General features: G+C 33.8%; 1 protein-coding gene across 4 annotated transcripts in view; it reads right to left on the bottom strand.

The window, feature by feature from the left end:
• The window catches only part of LOC145296004 (target of EGR1 protein 1-like), a 361,885-nt gene that overhangs the window by 27,742 nt on the left and 318,132 nt on the right, over positions 1 to 16,011 (bottom strand). The window contains exons 1-2 of one of the 4 annotated variants that reach the window (XM_080142016.1): positions 8,434 to 8,592; positions 3,577 to 3,755 (exon numbers count right to left, since the gene is read on the bottom strand). In XM_080142016.1, the coding sequence (XP_079998142.1) occupies positions 3,577 to 3,750 (174 nt within the window). In that variant the 5' untranslated portion in view covers positions 3,751 to 3,755; positions 8,434 to 8,592. Of the gene's footprint in view, positions 1 to 3,576; positions 3,756 to 4,812; positions 4,839 to 8,337; positions 8,593 to 16,011 lie in introns of those variants that run through there. The other 3 variants (XM_080142015.1, XM_080142017.1, XM_080142014.1) reach the window with 3 other exon arrangements.

Raw genomic sequence — 16,011 nt, 5'->3', positions numbered from 1 at the left:
GATTTTTGGAATATTTCATCTTCATTCAATGAGTGGTACATTCATCATACAGACATTTTTGTATTTTCTTTACTTTTAATTGTTGTCATAAATGCCAATCTGAATAAGGATCGAATATATATTTAGCATATGCTATTGCAGTTAAGGTATAAGAAAATCATGAGAATTTATGGTATTGTATTCTTAGACTCAATAAATTTGAAAGCAATAAATTAAAAAAATTAAAACCGAACACAAAAAATAAAACTGAACAAATTTGCGACACTTTTAGTTCTTTACAACTGAGTTAAGTAATAAAATAAATGTAAAGTTTGTAAATTTTTTAGTCAAATAAATTTTCAAGATCCCAATATTCAAACTCGTTAGACTGACATTCTAAACCATGAGCTGGAATAAGTACAGAGATGTTGTTAAGTTTGCTGCAGAGAAAGTAGGCTCCCTGCTGAGCTAGAAAACTTTTTACAGCTTCCATTATAGTAAATCTCTAAATTCACCAATGTATGGAGTACTGTTACCACATCTCGGCTGATGCACTAAACACTAGCCCCTCCCTTTTGGACAGAGTATAAAAAATAATTTCTGACCACACTGCCTGCTAAGTTACAGCTCCTATCGCATAGCCATATATTTGTGCCTGCTTTATAAGTACTTTTATGTAAAATAAAAAAGAAAAGCTTTCTAACAAATAATGACAAGTGCAAGGGAGATAAATCTATATTACTTTATTTTGGATTGTTACACATAAATTACAGTGTTATTAATTCGAATAGGATGAAAAATAGATGACAGAACAGTTAAAATGTTTTTTTCAAAAATTTCAATTTCCAAAATTTTCAGCTTACTAACTAAATATAATAAAAGAGATTCAGAAGGCTCCATATATTGAGCACTACTGAAAAAGCATTTTAAAATATTTAAAATACTTTTTTTAATTTTATAAGTTCTATAAAACTATTGAGCACTATTGAATTAAATGCTAATAAATATCAAATGATATTATATTAACTTGATGTTGCATTTATTATAATATAAGGTGTTCTGAATGAATTTGATCATTTTACTTCCATCATAGGAGGTTATGTTTTTGCTTGAGAATGTTTCTTTGTGTAGAGACCAGTATCTGCATTGCTTGAACAATTGTTACCAAACATGGTCAAATATCAGTGATGGTATGATTGTTGTAAGAAGGTATTTATCTCTCTCCCTTTATGAGGGGGATGGGACACAAGATCGGAAGGTAGTCAGAATCAAGCCAATGCCCCTAAAGAATGGACCACTCTGGTGACCCTGAATGCCTGTTGGCATTTCCTGGTGAGGGCAAACCAGACATCAAGTGATAAACTTGCTCAACTTGAAAGCCAGGAGGCAAAGTCTGGGATGGTGGACCTCCTAGGCCTACCCAGAATGGATGCCTCAGCCTGACAGCTAAAAAGTCACCAAAAGTGGCCAAGTTTCTGCTGGACTGATTGTCGGGGTTGGAACCACCATTGGTGTGTAAAATCACTCGCAACCAAACGTCAAAATGATGGCATGACACATTCATGTGAGTATTGCATGAATAGTTGAAAGATTTTATTTACATCCAGGGATGGAGGCAATGGAGCAATCAGAAAACAAATTTGCCATAATATGTATTATTTAATTTCCTTGACTTGGCCAGTTATTTGTTATTATTGTCTTACTGGACAGAACTAAGCTCTGCTCTTCATGGACTTAACCTTTGGATTATTATCATTATTAATGATATTACTACTACTATTATACTTTTGCATTGTACTATTCATCTTCTATATCTGCAACCGATATTTGCAATTCTCCTTTTTCTTTTCTATTATAGAAAGTTTTTACTCTCTATAATTTCCCAACTAGGATCCGGTTCTGGATATGACCTTAAACTATATCTGATGGTGAGGCCCCAGCTTGTGGGCTTTGGTGAGTGTGGAGCCACCCTTTAATTGCCATTGCTCCCAACTCCACTCTGACCCAGAGTGGTAGTACCTGTTAGGGTCCCAACTATGAGTTAAATAGAAACCGACTTGAAAAAAAATATATAAGTTAAATAGAAACCGACTTGAAAAAAAAATATAAGTTTTTCTTCAAAATAACTGGATTCGGCATTAAATAACCTGAAAAGGGTTAATATGCCGTAAGACAAAAACAACCAACCAACTAGGATCATTTTTGCCCCAAACAAAAATGGCCTTACACTTAATTTAAAACAGAGTTAATTTTGAGATATGCAGATCAACAGTCAAGGTCATGTAAAAGGGGAAAGTTACACTTTTGATGATAACTTTGTTTCTGTTTATTGTAGAGACTCACTACTTGACCCATATTATAGCGAATGGGGTCCTGCATTATATGACCTTGACTTTGAAAAGTTTGATCATGGTCAAAATTTTGACATTTCAACTTTTGATTTTTCCACATATGACCTCTGGATCCAATATACTTTAATAACAGTAATCACCATATCAAATAAATCATTTTGGAGTTATGAATGTTTCCTTGGCATAACTTTGGGAATACTTCATACAGTAAAGCTCAGATAAAACGTTACATTGTCAGGCAAAGGTATGAAGCCTCATGACTCATATTCTTATCTGATATTCTCCCATTTCAAAACCATTCAAAGTATTTACTAGCAGTAGAGAGCAAAGAATAGTTGTTTCTGTGTACTATTATTGGATTTGGAAGCTGGAGACCACAGACAACCGGAAAACACTAGGATATTGAAAGAGAGTGACTTGCATCAATATGATTCATGTTGGATTAAAAAATTTGGTTGGTTCGTTGGTTATTTTTGTTTTACGGCATATCAACCCTTTTCAGGTTATTTAATGCCGAATCCAAAGATTCGGAAGAAATTTTTTTTTTAATAGAATATATTTGTTGTTTTCACGCCAGTTTCTATTTAACCCATAGTTGGGACCCTAACAGGTACTAGCACTCCGGGTCAAAGTGGACCTGAGAGCAATGGTAATTAAAGGGTGGCTCCACACTCCCCAAAGCCCACAAGCTGGGACCCTAACCACTGGATATAGTTTAAGGTCATATCCAGGACCCCCATTGAGGGACTTTTACCCTCTGCAGGGGGGGGGGGGGCAGTCGGCATATTCTAATGCCCCACCGACAGGGCCTAAAAAATTTGGAAATCTTAGCTGTAGCTCAGTGTTCCTATCTTGAAGGTTGTGAGATTTGAGCTGGAGAATTGTGACTAAGATGCAGTAGCAGTAGAAAAAAATCGCAGCTGTCGTCACAGTGAAATTTGTGGAGAAGTTGCAAAAATAGTGCTAGAAGATCCAGACAATGCAGACTTTGGCGATGAAAACGGGTATCAATGTCGTGACTCGCCATCATTTTACTTTAAATCTAATTTTATAAAGGTTGACCGAATTACTTACGGTATCGTTTGATTATTACATTAATTGAATCAAATTATTTAAAAGCATAAGATAGTTTAAAAAAGTTAATTTCAAAAACTAGATCTAATCCATGAATGAATAACGGTTCATCTTTGAAGTCAAGCTTCTGAAGTAAGTGGTGTGGATACTTAATTATTGGATTTCAACTTACTGTGTCAATGGCCACAAAAGTGGAGTTCTTTATGGCCAGTAAGATAGATGGGTAGAGGCTCTGGAAATTGTCTCCATGTACATCAATAATAGGAACACTGGACTCTGAGGGCAGGTTAACAGATGGACTATCTGCTATGTCTCCAATATCCATGGCTATGTTTGTAGAAGGCATCGGAGCTGAAGTGGGAAGAGAAGAAAGTCAATACAAAATAGTGGCAGAAAATAGGAAAAAGAAATGTAAAAAAAAATATCTGCTATACAGAAAATATTTATAAATAACCAGATAAACTTTCAGTGCATATTTAGAATAATACTTACTAAAAAAATAAAAATACAGAAAAAATCTTTAATATACATACTGAATGAATGGAATGAAGAGGTCATATTCCAAAAATCACATAAACTGATCAAGTAGTTTTCTCTTATAACAAAGAGGAACATAGGATTTTCATTGGCCATGTTGAATACCATATAATTTGGCATATCAAGCTTCAGTCAGATAAGACGGGGTACAAAATTGGAGCAAATTTTAATAAATTTATTATATATCGGTTGTATAAAGGCAACTGATAAATCATGAAACCATGTTTGTTTAGCTTAGGCTAGAGATTGCAACCCTCAGTATCTTATGAGATATTGGTTTTTAAAGATGATTAACTTTAAGGGTCGTCTTATACTAGTAATACACACGAATAAAAAAAACGCTTTGGATAATAACAGATTTCAAGGTAGTTCTACTAAAATAGCCATATTTTTCAAACCAAAGCACTTCAACTCTTCAAATTACTACTGTTTTGTTCGGAAATGAATATACTTTCAAATGAATTAATAAATATGAATGTACATTATATATTTTAAGAGTTTTAAGCAAATAAAATGCTAAAAATGTGAACGTCATAAAATGGCGTTTTCGGTAAGGTTTTGTAATGACCCTCCCTGTTTTCTAAAAGCCCGTACCATGATTGTATGAAGAATTTTGTCATGAAATTTAGGAAACAATCAGAAGAGGTGTTAATCTTAGTACTGTCAAGTGTCCGAAATATTTTTGACCATTTCTTTTTTTGTTGTGTTAAAAATAAGACTTTAATATGACGAGTATTGAACATTTTGAAAAGAAATTTCATCGGACACCCACTAGTAAGTAAATCATTCTTTTTACTATCTTTATCAATTAAAAGTATTATTCTATGTTGAGTAGAACCGTGGTAATTGATAATAATTTAAAAGGACCTACCCGAAAAGAAATGTTTCTATTTCTCGAGTCTGGTCAAATTAATTTAGTATTAATAGCAGTAGGTGCAGCAGTTGTAGTATTAGTCATAGCACAGTATAAACAACACGCGTTCTTTAATTTTTATTCACGAACGAATTAAAAAAAAATGAAAATATGAATATAAATGTTCTGATATGTTTAATTAGAGCTATTTTGTTATCAGAATAACATTAGTTTAGAACTATTCAGGTTTTCAGAATGTATAATAACAACAATCCCAACCAATTCGGCATTATGAATCCATTATAATTTCTCACATTTCTGGTCAAATTTAAAAACATGGTTTAAAAAACAAAATAAACTTTTGTAGATATATAGCTTGCATGCACTTTTATTCATTGCATTAGTTTTGAACAGCGAATTAAAACAATGTTTTACTGCCAACAGCCACAAATGTTTTTTTTCAAAATCAAATGATGTATGAAAATCTTGTTTGTATCACTATACACATAGATTTGAAAAAGTTGTCAAAAAACAAATATATAACAAATAAATGTTATCAAAGGCAAGAAAAGTTACTTTTCTACCTAACTGGATATGTTTTTAGTGGTTATATTTAATGTAACATGTTTATTCAGCTCGAAAAACAGTGTTTACCGATGTATTTGAAAATTTAAAATGGCGGCCGACTCTCTCTCTTTGAGGCGATAAGTTTGGGAAAATGAGTTATAAATAAAAAACCAGACAAAATACTCTTAAAAACTCGCTCAGTATATGTTACCATGACATAGGCAGATATATATTTGGCGGGTTTTTAACAGTATTTTGACTAGTTTTTTATTTCTAACTTATTTTCCCAAACTTACCATATGAAAGAGATAGTCGCCCGCCATTTTTAACTTTCCAATACATCGGTAAGCACTGTATGTTTTTCGAGCTGAATAAACATGTTACATTAAATAAAAACACTAATAACATATCCAGTTAGGTAGAAAAGTAACTTATCTTGCCTTTCATAACATTTATTTGTTATGTATTTGCTTTTTGATAACTTTTTCAAATCTATGTGTACAGTAATACAAATCCCGTTATTTTTTTTTCTACTTATTAAGCGAAAGGTATTTTTACAACCTGCTCCAACATAGTATAAACGGCTTATGGAATAAACACCTTCAACCTCGAAAATAGAAATCAACAAATTTATGGAATTTTCTTCGAAATTTCGTAACACAGTTTCTTATTAAATTAAAACTAAATATAACATTTGCTGACTTATTTACCTGTCGAATACACACACACACTTCTGTAAGATATTTATTTGAAATTAAATTTTTGTGAAACTAACCGCCTCTCCCCGTCTATTGTTTTTGTTTCTGTCAAGTCTTCAGTATGTTCACACATAATTTTCATTAGCCCTACAATTAATTCAAAGTCCGAATGGCAACCCTCCACATATTCTCATTGCATAGAAACCCTCTTAAAACTACACATAATCGTCTTAAAAAAATAAAACAAAAAGCATACAGGATTTATCTCCCATAAAAAAACCCAGTTAACTGCCTTAAAACGCTAGAATGACCTGTAATGGTGAATTATTTTACATTAAATTCTAAAATAATTTGTTTATCTTTCATTAAAGTTTTTCATGGCATTTCATACATTACCTAAAAAGGTAGAATCACATTTAGGAGGGGTGGTCAGAAGGGGTTGGGTGGGGTTAAACAGAAGGTGCTAATCTACAATAATATCAAAGAAATATTGCAATATATTAATTTTTAAATGATCCTATGTTTAGATTTAAGTTTTTTGTACATAAAGCACATTACAATTCAACTATGAGTTCTCCAACTTCTTTTCTGTTTATGGATACATGGCATTTTTAAGGAATTGCAGCATATTTATGCAAATTTACTGCAGATTATTTGGAAACCATGAACTTTTGGAGATTTTCAGTTGCATATTCTGATTCCTTGTACAAAAATACACTTATATGGTAAATTTCATTGCTTAGTCTTGTGTTTTAACAAAGATATGACATTTTTACTGAAAAAGTAGTGTAAAAAATGTGACGAAACGCATATGGTCTTAAAGAGGGGAAAATATCCAAACGTGTGAGGCACAAAAATAGCCATAACTTCCTTAATTTTAATCAGATTTTTAAAATTTAAAAGGATTCTTTCTTAGCTCATCAAGCTCTTTCTATGCATACAAATATTGAAATATTTTAAGCTATTTCAATTTTTTCATGTGTATTGCTATACGCCGACATATATGGTAAGGTAAACTCAAGTCGAACTATCAGGATCAGAATCAACCTTATTACATTTAGTATAAAAATCGCTAAAAATCGTAAATTTCTATTTTCTTAGTTTAAAAAACATACTTGATCAATTTAGGTGATTTTTGGAATATAACATTTTGTTTTCTTTTAAGTAAGTATAATTCTAAATAAGAACCGAATTTTCCTTAATTAAATTTTTTTGTTGGTTAATTTGAATCAAGTAAGACAAATCCTTAATTGTGATTGGTGGCGGACAGAGACGGACATAAAGGTGTTCGTAGTCAGTTGTATTTTCGCTGGTTCAAATAGATATTAGAAAAAATTTATGAAAATGTTTTACATTTCAGAAGATAATTGATAAAGATAATACTTTATGGTAAAAAAAATACTGTTTTTAGCGCGCGTGCACACACACACACACACACGCACAAAGAAAGAAAAAATAAAATTGATCATGTGCGTTTTCAAATTACTCAGATTATGTTTCTCTTTAAAATGTAAACACGAGTTTAATATATATATATATATATATATAAAGAAAAAAAAAATCCGAAAGAAAAATGTTCCGGGCATTTTGTACTATAGACAACAAATTTTTACATCAATATCAGGTTTTCACCTGACACCGGTACGAGCGGATTTAGAGTTACCTATATTTCTGTATTGCCAAGAAATGTTAAAGTCAAAATTAATTACTTTTCTACCTACCTGGATAAGCTTTTTTGTGTGGTTTAACTTACTATTTTAAAGTATTTATTTACTTCGAAACATACCGTGGCATTTATTGCTGTTTCCAAGTTAATAAACACTTTAAAATAAGTTAAACTATAAAATCTTATCAAAGTAGGTAGAAGAGTACCTTATTTTTGCATTTGGTAACATTTATTTCTTATAAATTTCTTGTTTATTTTTTTATACCATTTTTCAGTATTGTTGTTATACTGCAAAATGCCCACTGTTCCTATTTATTTTCCTCCCTGCGAGAGCAGAGTCACACAAAAAGATTTAAATGTATAAATATATATTAATCGTCTATACACGATTTTTATTCGCTCCGACCTTCTTAAGACACGTCTTTTTGAACTTAGGAATCTTTATGCTTAAAGATATATAACATATCTTCTCAAATCTGATTAGAAGATTCTCAAATTCGAAAAGATGAACCTGAAGAAGGTTACATCAGCTGAAACGCTGTGAACCAAGATGAAAATAATAGTCGTAATATTCAAACTTCAATAATTAGTCGGTCAGTAATGGCAACTTACTTTCTTCTCATGTATCCATAAGGAACTTTAAAGACACATTAATAGAAGGGTGTATTTTCTAGCAATTTAAACACGTTATACCAATGGAACACAAACCTATTTATTCGGAGTTGCACGAGTATTTATTGCCGACGCCATTATAAATAGCATGTGCTTATGGAGAAAGCGGCTTTTTCTGGTTTCCAAACGTGCAAGAATGAGCATCAAGGGCGATAACTCTAACGGCGTATTCTCAGATCCGCTGTCTGCGCAGAGAAATATGTTGTTGTTTGAGGCTCGAGTAACCGAACGAGCATGCCGCTTTGACGAAATGGCGTCTTGCATGAAAAAAGTATTAGAGATCGTCTCGGGAGACGATCTCACGCCTCAAGAATTGGAGCTTTTCTCGTCAGCGTTTAAAAACCGAATCCGGGCGCGTCGCAACTCTTGGAAGATCGTGTCCGCACAGGTCCAGAAAGAGCTGACGTCCGGCCGACTGCACTGGGCGGCAATAAACCAGAACTATCTGGTAAAAATAGAGGGCGAGATTTGTCGCATTTCTAATGAGATTCTGAGAATTCTAGAAAAGCACCTTCGCCCCCGTGCAACGACACCGGCTCTAACGAAAGTTTACTTTTACAAAATGAAAGGCGATTATCACCGGTACATGGCTGAATTTACCACTGCCAATACGAAGTTGTCGATGATTGATAATTGTCAGTCCGCCTATAATGCGGCCCTTCATCTAGCTTTTTCGGAATTAAACCCGATTCATCCTTTGCGTTTAAACCTGTTGCTTAACGTCGGCGTCTTCTATCACGAAATACGAGGTGACCCTCAAAGTGCCACCCGGCTTGCATGCTCAGCCTTCAAAGATGCTATACCGATGTTGTCTGGTCTTAAGGACGGTGATCCGCAATCCCGCGAGTCCTGGTCTGCGTTAGTGCTCCTTAAGGACTACTATGTCTGCTGGAGCACAGACCTGAAATACCAGGACCACAACAGCTATGAGGAGTCCTACACGATGGAGGACGAAATAGAATAATAAATTTCTTATTAAAGACCCACTCTATTTCGTGCCAAATATTTTTTAAAATTCAACTTCCCCTGCTAATCCCTGATCTTAAGTTTTATTTATTTCAAAACTGTATTTTATTTCGCGGTTTAGTGTTAATTCTAACACGTGTACATAAACATTTACCTTTGCTCTTGCAGAAAAATAATTACAGTGTATATAATTTTACTTCAAAGAAAAACCAGAATACTGGATATATTCTTATTTTACTCGACTGTATTTAAAATTTTAATAGCCTATAGTTTTCCTACGCGGCTTGAGGTGGAGTCATGTGCGTTAAGTTTTGCTCGAACTATGCGCCTACTCTCTAACAGTTCCTGTACTGACTTAATTCCTATCTAAGTCCAGTAAATTAAAGTGAAATGGATTTCAGCATTTGTATATTGCCCAGATAATTTATTTTTACTTTGTGTGTGTGTGTGTGTGTGTGGTGCTAATGCACTTACTGATCCGCGCTATTTTTTAAATCGTATTTCCAGGTTTAATTAAAATTTTTTAAATTCAATTGTAAGGTTAAAGTACAGAATAGGTAAAAAAACACCCTCCCTCCCCATGTTAAGAATGGCTTTTTAAAGAACATTATTTCAGCACGGATCAATATCTGGATGAGTACCATATATATATATATATATATATATATATATATATATATCTTTGTAATTTGTTTTAAGGCATACTAGAAACGCCGAAACGAAGACTAACCGGGAAAATAGTTCAGAGATTTATATTATCTCTTTATTTTTTAAAAATAATCCAAGTTATTTTAGCTAGAAAATTATGGACATGTTCTTTCGTAGGTAGCTTTTTTCTTTTTATATACAAAGATGGAGACTTTTCCCGGTGTGTTTTCACTTTGGTGTATACAATAAGGTTGTCTATAATATATATATATATATATATATATATATATATATATATATATATATATATATAATGCTAAAACACTAAGTACAAATTAGTGCTCTGCAAGTAATATATAAGCAACATTGAGACCAATTACTCCTAATTCATTTACGTGACTAAAATAGGAATTAACTTTAATACGTACTCTTCAAAAAATCAGTGACTGTCCTTTTAGAAAGAAAACTTGGCGGACCTGAAGGAACTTGCCTTCCACTTTATTTTCGATTTTTTTTTTCCGGACTATCGATTGGACACTAGTATACCAGATTCTCCAAAAAAAAAAAAAAAAAAAAAAAAAAAAAAAAAGGTACTCATGCAGAGAGTGATCCGTGCTGAAATAATAACGTTATTTAAAAAGCCATTCTTAACTTATTCTGTACCTTACAATTGAATAAAAAAAACTTTAATTAAACGTGGAAATACGATTTAAAAAATAGTGTGGATCACTCTCTTTATTAGCACCAAAAAAAAAGTAAACAAAAGTCAATATTTAAAAATTTATAAAGGGCGCTCAGTTTCTAATGCAACATTCTAGTAAACTGATCACCAGTTTAGAACCATTTGACGATTTTAGGCCAAATTCGTGAAATTTTGCCTTTTTAAGCAGTTTAATCTTATGAATTTCGCTTTTTTAAATCTCGCCTTCTCTGATTATTTTATGTACATATTTATAGTTTCTTCAAGTTTCGTCACCCGACATTTACAACGGTTTTGCTTGGAATTTTTTTTTTAATATGCAATAATGTTAGCCGACATTTAAAGTCTAAAGGCAATGAATGTGCGTTAGAGTACCAACTAAATTTTTAGGGGTATTAGGGCGTAGTCTGTATTCCATGTTGTTTTCACTGGTCGCCATGTTTATTTTTGCGCATGCACATTCTATTTAAAAAAAGGTGCGTGATTGTAAATGTCGGGTGACGAAACTTGACTGAGAAAACGAAATTTAAAAAAAAACTAAATTTGTGAAATTTGGCCGAAAACTGAGTCGTTCTTAAATGGGTGATCGATTTACTAGAATGTTGCATTAGAAATTGAGCAAATATTTATATATTGATTTTACTTAATTCTTTTTAATTTTTAATATAATCTGGAAGACTAGTGTCCATTCAATGTTAATCCGTAGAAAAGATTGAAGAAAAGACTTAAAAAAAAAAAAAAAAAAAAAAAATGTGGGGAGGCGCAAGCTCTCTCAGGTTCACGGAACACTTCCAACTATGACTATGCATTTTTTAATTTTTTTTATTTACTAAATCTTTCCACGAGTAGCAATCACCTCCAGAAGCAGGACGTGAAAAATAAGTAAAGCTAAACGGCTTCTGGCATTTTTTTTTTTTTACATAGGCACCACCACTTATCAAGGCTCAGAGGCCACTCGAGGATAAGGGTTAAAGAGTGTACAGTAGTCAATTGGACAATATAGTAATCGTCAGTTATGGAAATTTGGTAAATTTGTTAACTTAGTGGAACGGCTCATCAGGAAAAAGAAATAGCCAACCTCATTTTAACTTAAATATTCCAGGGACGGGTATTCTTCAGATGCGTCCATTCAACTTATGCGTTTAGTGATGAGTGATGGAAAATACCATTTTAAGATTAGGTTTTGCTTTTTGCAGTATAAAACTTCCAGGACATTTCTTTGTCTAGATAATAAACTACCAGGTTTTTTTTCTTTGTGTGTTTTTTTTTTTTTTTTTTTTTTTTTTTTTTTTTTTTTAAGTTAATACTAGCAGACCGACACGGCGTTGCCCAGTTGTAAAATATGCATAAATATTATATTTTAATTCATACAGAAACTGAGACCTGAGCATGCAAGTATTATATTTTTCTAATAAGTTTACTTCTTGTAAGTGTGTGTGGGGGGGGGGGGGAAATACTCAAACCGAGATCGAAACCAAAACCTAAAGACAGTGAGTCAAGTACAATAACCATCAGGCCAGTTTGACACAATCTTTAAAAATTGTTTTCAAACCTACTTATTCTTAAATAATCTGTAATATGAACGATTCAAGGCATGCGCATTCATAAAACATTAAACAAATGGATAAAACTCCAATGACCCCCTCCACATACTAAGTTTTAAATTTGGACCCCCTAAGCAGCCCTTTTCACCAGATTAAAACCGATTAAAAAGTTTTCCATGTTTCTGAATATTCTGTATACCAAAAACCAAGTCTGCAGATGAATAATTCGTTGAGTATAAATGTTGAGAATAGTCCTCATGCACATTCTTACTTTTCTAAATATATAGATTTAATAACAAAAGGTCGTACCCAACATAAAATATCTTTAAAAAAAAAATATATAGTTTTTAAACTTTTTTTTTTAATCTTTTTTTTTTTATTATAGCATAATTGCCTTTTCTATAAGAAACTAGCAAGCCTCCCGCTCCCCGGTGTTGACCGGTCATAAAATATGCTTAAATATATTTTAATTAATGCAAATTTTGTATTTATTGTAGAGTTAATTCTCTATTGATTGTTATATTGTATCTAATATAGAGTTTTTATAAAGGTAAATCAAAAAAAGATATGGCTTGTGCCTTCAGTTAGAATTGAAACCAAAACATTTAGCTCTCCAGTGGTATTCACTACTATTTGACCTAAGGACACATGCATATCAAAACTTTACAAATTAATACACTTAAGCGTATAAGTTTGTGCATGTGTGCAGGATGCCAAGTTCTAACTTTTACATTTTGACACTTTATCAGCTCTTTTACCAGCTAAAATACAAACTGAATTTGTTCCACAGATCCAAATACCCCATATATCAAGTTTCAAGTCTGTAGACTAAATTTTGATACTCCCCCGTCCCCTTAACACACAGACAATGTTATTTATATGCATATATAGATAAATAAAATATAGTCAAACCAGCCTTCGGGCTAGGATCTTTGGGGTGTGCCTATTTGAAGAAGTCACCAATTTTTGGAGAGTTACTTTAGGAATTCCAAATTGGGTGATATATATTTGTGATGAGCCGGTTTCAAAGAAATACTTAAAGTGAAAAACTATTTTAGGTTTATAATTAGATGTTAGAAAACGAGACATGTTATACAATAAATCCAAGCAAAAAAAGAAAGTTGAAAGACATAAATTCACAAATGAGATATTTTATGTTTAAAATGAAAGTTTACAGCAGTAGGAAAAAAAAAATGAATGTGCTTCAATGTTTGTAGTGCCCAAGTTTAAAAAAAAAAGAAGGGGGGGGGGATTCTTTAGATCAGATATCGAATAAGTCAAGCCAATAGTTTGAGTTGTGTTACACTAGTCTGAAAATTGTAATCCAAGCTTCTCTGCTGAATTATACAAATTATGTTTCATTTTCATATTAGAAAGTTGAATGAGAAAGGTTATACATTGATGTTGGGGGGGGGGCAAATGGTAATGAAAGAGTTCAGTTTTGTGTCTGTGTGTTCGTTAATGTTTGCGTGATTCTATGGTTGAGATGTAGCAGCAGGTTCAACACAGAGGCAGTGGTTATTTAGTTCCCTTCCACTGCAAGAACTTGGACACCAGGTTCAGAGAATGGGATTGAGAAGTCAGCGCCCTAAAGGAGGGGCACTCTGACCTGGAAAAAGTGCCTGAACAGCCCCATTGGCATTCCCCGGTAACGGCGCCTCAGGCGATTAGCAATAAACTAACCTCTTCTTAAAGAGATAAGCCAAAGCCTGGGAGGGTGCACTTCCTAGAACTGCACGGAACTTTATTTCCACCACAAAATCAACAGGGACAAATCATTACAGGAATGGTCTAATTTCTGTTGATTTGGGGGGGGGGGGGATAAAACCTCTGCTGTGACGCCAATCTGTAGACTTGAAAAAAAATTCAAACCATTCAACGTGAATTGAAAACATGTTTTTTATTTTTTTAATTTGAGGAAATGCATCTGATTCGTTTAAAATATTTTTATTTGGTTTAATTAATTTAGGCAAGTGTATGCGCAGAAAGTAGCTTAAACATTTTCATTTTGGACACCGAATGGTAAACTTTGGTCACTGTGGATCAAAGGTCCAGAATAGAGTACCAATATTATTCTATAAGCAAATGAGGGCGCTTATGCCATGAAAAACTCCAATATAGGAGAGATAACCAGCATAAATATAGCAAAAATAAGCATATTTTGTGAGATATATTTTGGGCTGTTAAATAATCAGTGGAACAATAAAAGAATGTTAAATTGAAAAAAAAAAATGATTACACAAATACTATAGCCGAGTCCCGGAAATTGCCGAAGCAGTTTATGCAAAGGAAACAAGTTAGCAAAACAAAGGACCATGCAAGTTTTTTTATTATTAAATTCAATTTTTACGGTATCTTTTGCTTATTAAATTGCTAGATGAAACTACAGAAGAGTTTTTAAAAAAATTAAAAACAACCCCTCCCCATGTTAAAATGAATTTTGAAATAACGTTAATATTTCAGCGCGGTCTTTTCTCTGCAAGAGTACCATTTTTATGTAAATTAACATCACAATTCCTCTCGTTCCTTTTTTGCTTGTCTGAATAATTCTGATTAAATTCCCCTTTTTCTTGATATAATATTAATGCCGCCAAAGATTCCATGTTTCACATGTCCAAATAGTTAACAAGTAAATAGCATGTACCTAAATCACTTTGAGGAGTGTAACTAATCAGTAGAGATATAATCCCCACAAACTAACCCAGTAAAACTAACAACGCGGGGTCGCAGAAATACCTGGATTAGAACCTAGGCGCGGAGAAAACCCTCTCAGGGCTGACGGACCCAGTAGGTCTTCCCAGATCATCCGTCTAGGAGAAGGAAAACTCTGAAACTAAACCAAAGGGGAGAGAGGCCTCTTCAGTCTTGGATGACAACCTTCCTAGAGCTGGTGACTCAAACAAATTCACCGGTTTGCAAACCTAAATTGCTTAAGAAGTAGATAGGGTCTGTCTATCGCCCGGCTTCCATACTCCTTCTTTGCCTATTAGTCAAGCGCAGAGACACTATCTCAGTGATTCGACAGAAACACCCAGCGGTAGATCTTGTTTCCTGGCTAGGGCAATGAACGCATTCCCAGCATGCCCCACCCCTAAAACTGAACATTTGGGAGTGCTTGAGTATAAGATATGCCTGAGCGATTAGATTGGGTTGACCTTCTTCTAAAGGGTTGATGGTACCGGATTGACAGTTCCTGGCTGCTGTTCCCGACTGGTAGTACAGGAGCCCTAACTCTTTGGTAGCGCTTAGAGCGGCTGCTCCATCAACAGTTGAATAATATCGGGTTGTTTGCAGTGCCATGACGCGCATGGAAAGGGACCCTGCACTCATCCCCGGTGGGCTTTCCCGAGGCCACAATCCTAATTGGAGAAGGGTCAGCTGATGGTCTACTTGTGATGCATGTCTGAAGCTCCGCATAACCTCTTGTTTAGCTCCCCCTTACCGAAACTCTAAAAAAAAAATATGACGACAGTACAATCTAAAAATAAGCTTAAACCAGGATTAGGGACAAACAAATTCAACTTGCCTCCTCCCTTGAGGCTCTCATTCACAAATATCCGTGGGCTTAGAACTAACTTAGCTGATGTTGAAGCATTTCTCTTAACAAATACCCCGGATATCTTAGCACTAAGTGAGACTAACCTACACTCCTCCATTCCCTCTAACTACTTTAACATGCCTGGATATCTCCCACTCTGCCGTAAGGACTCTGACAGACATATGCACGGACTTGGAGTTTACATTCGTAATACCCTT

Source organism: Euprymna scolopes, chromosome 16, assembly GCF_053919585.1.
Source record: "Euprymna scolopes isolate OS-2025 chromosome 16, ASM5391958v1, whole genome shotgun sequence".
NCBI lineage: Eukaryota > Metazoa > Mollusca > Cephalopoda > Sepiida > Sepiolidae > Euprymna > Euprymna scolopes.
Note: the sequence above shows the minus strand (reverse complement) of the source record. Positions and strands in the feature narration are given on the sequence as shown.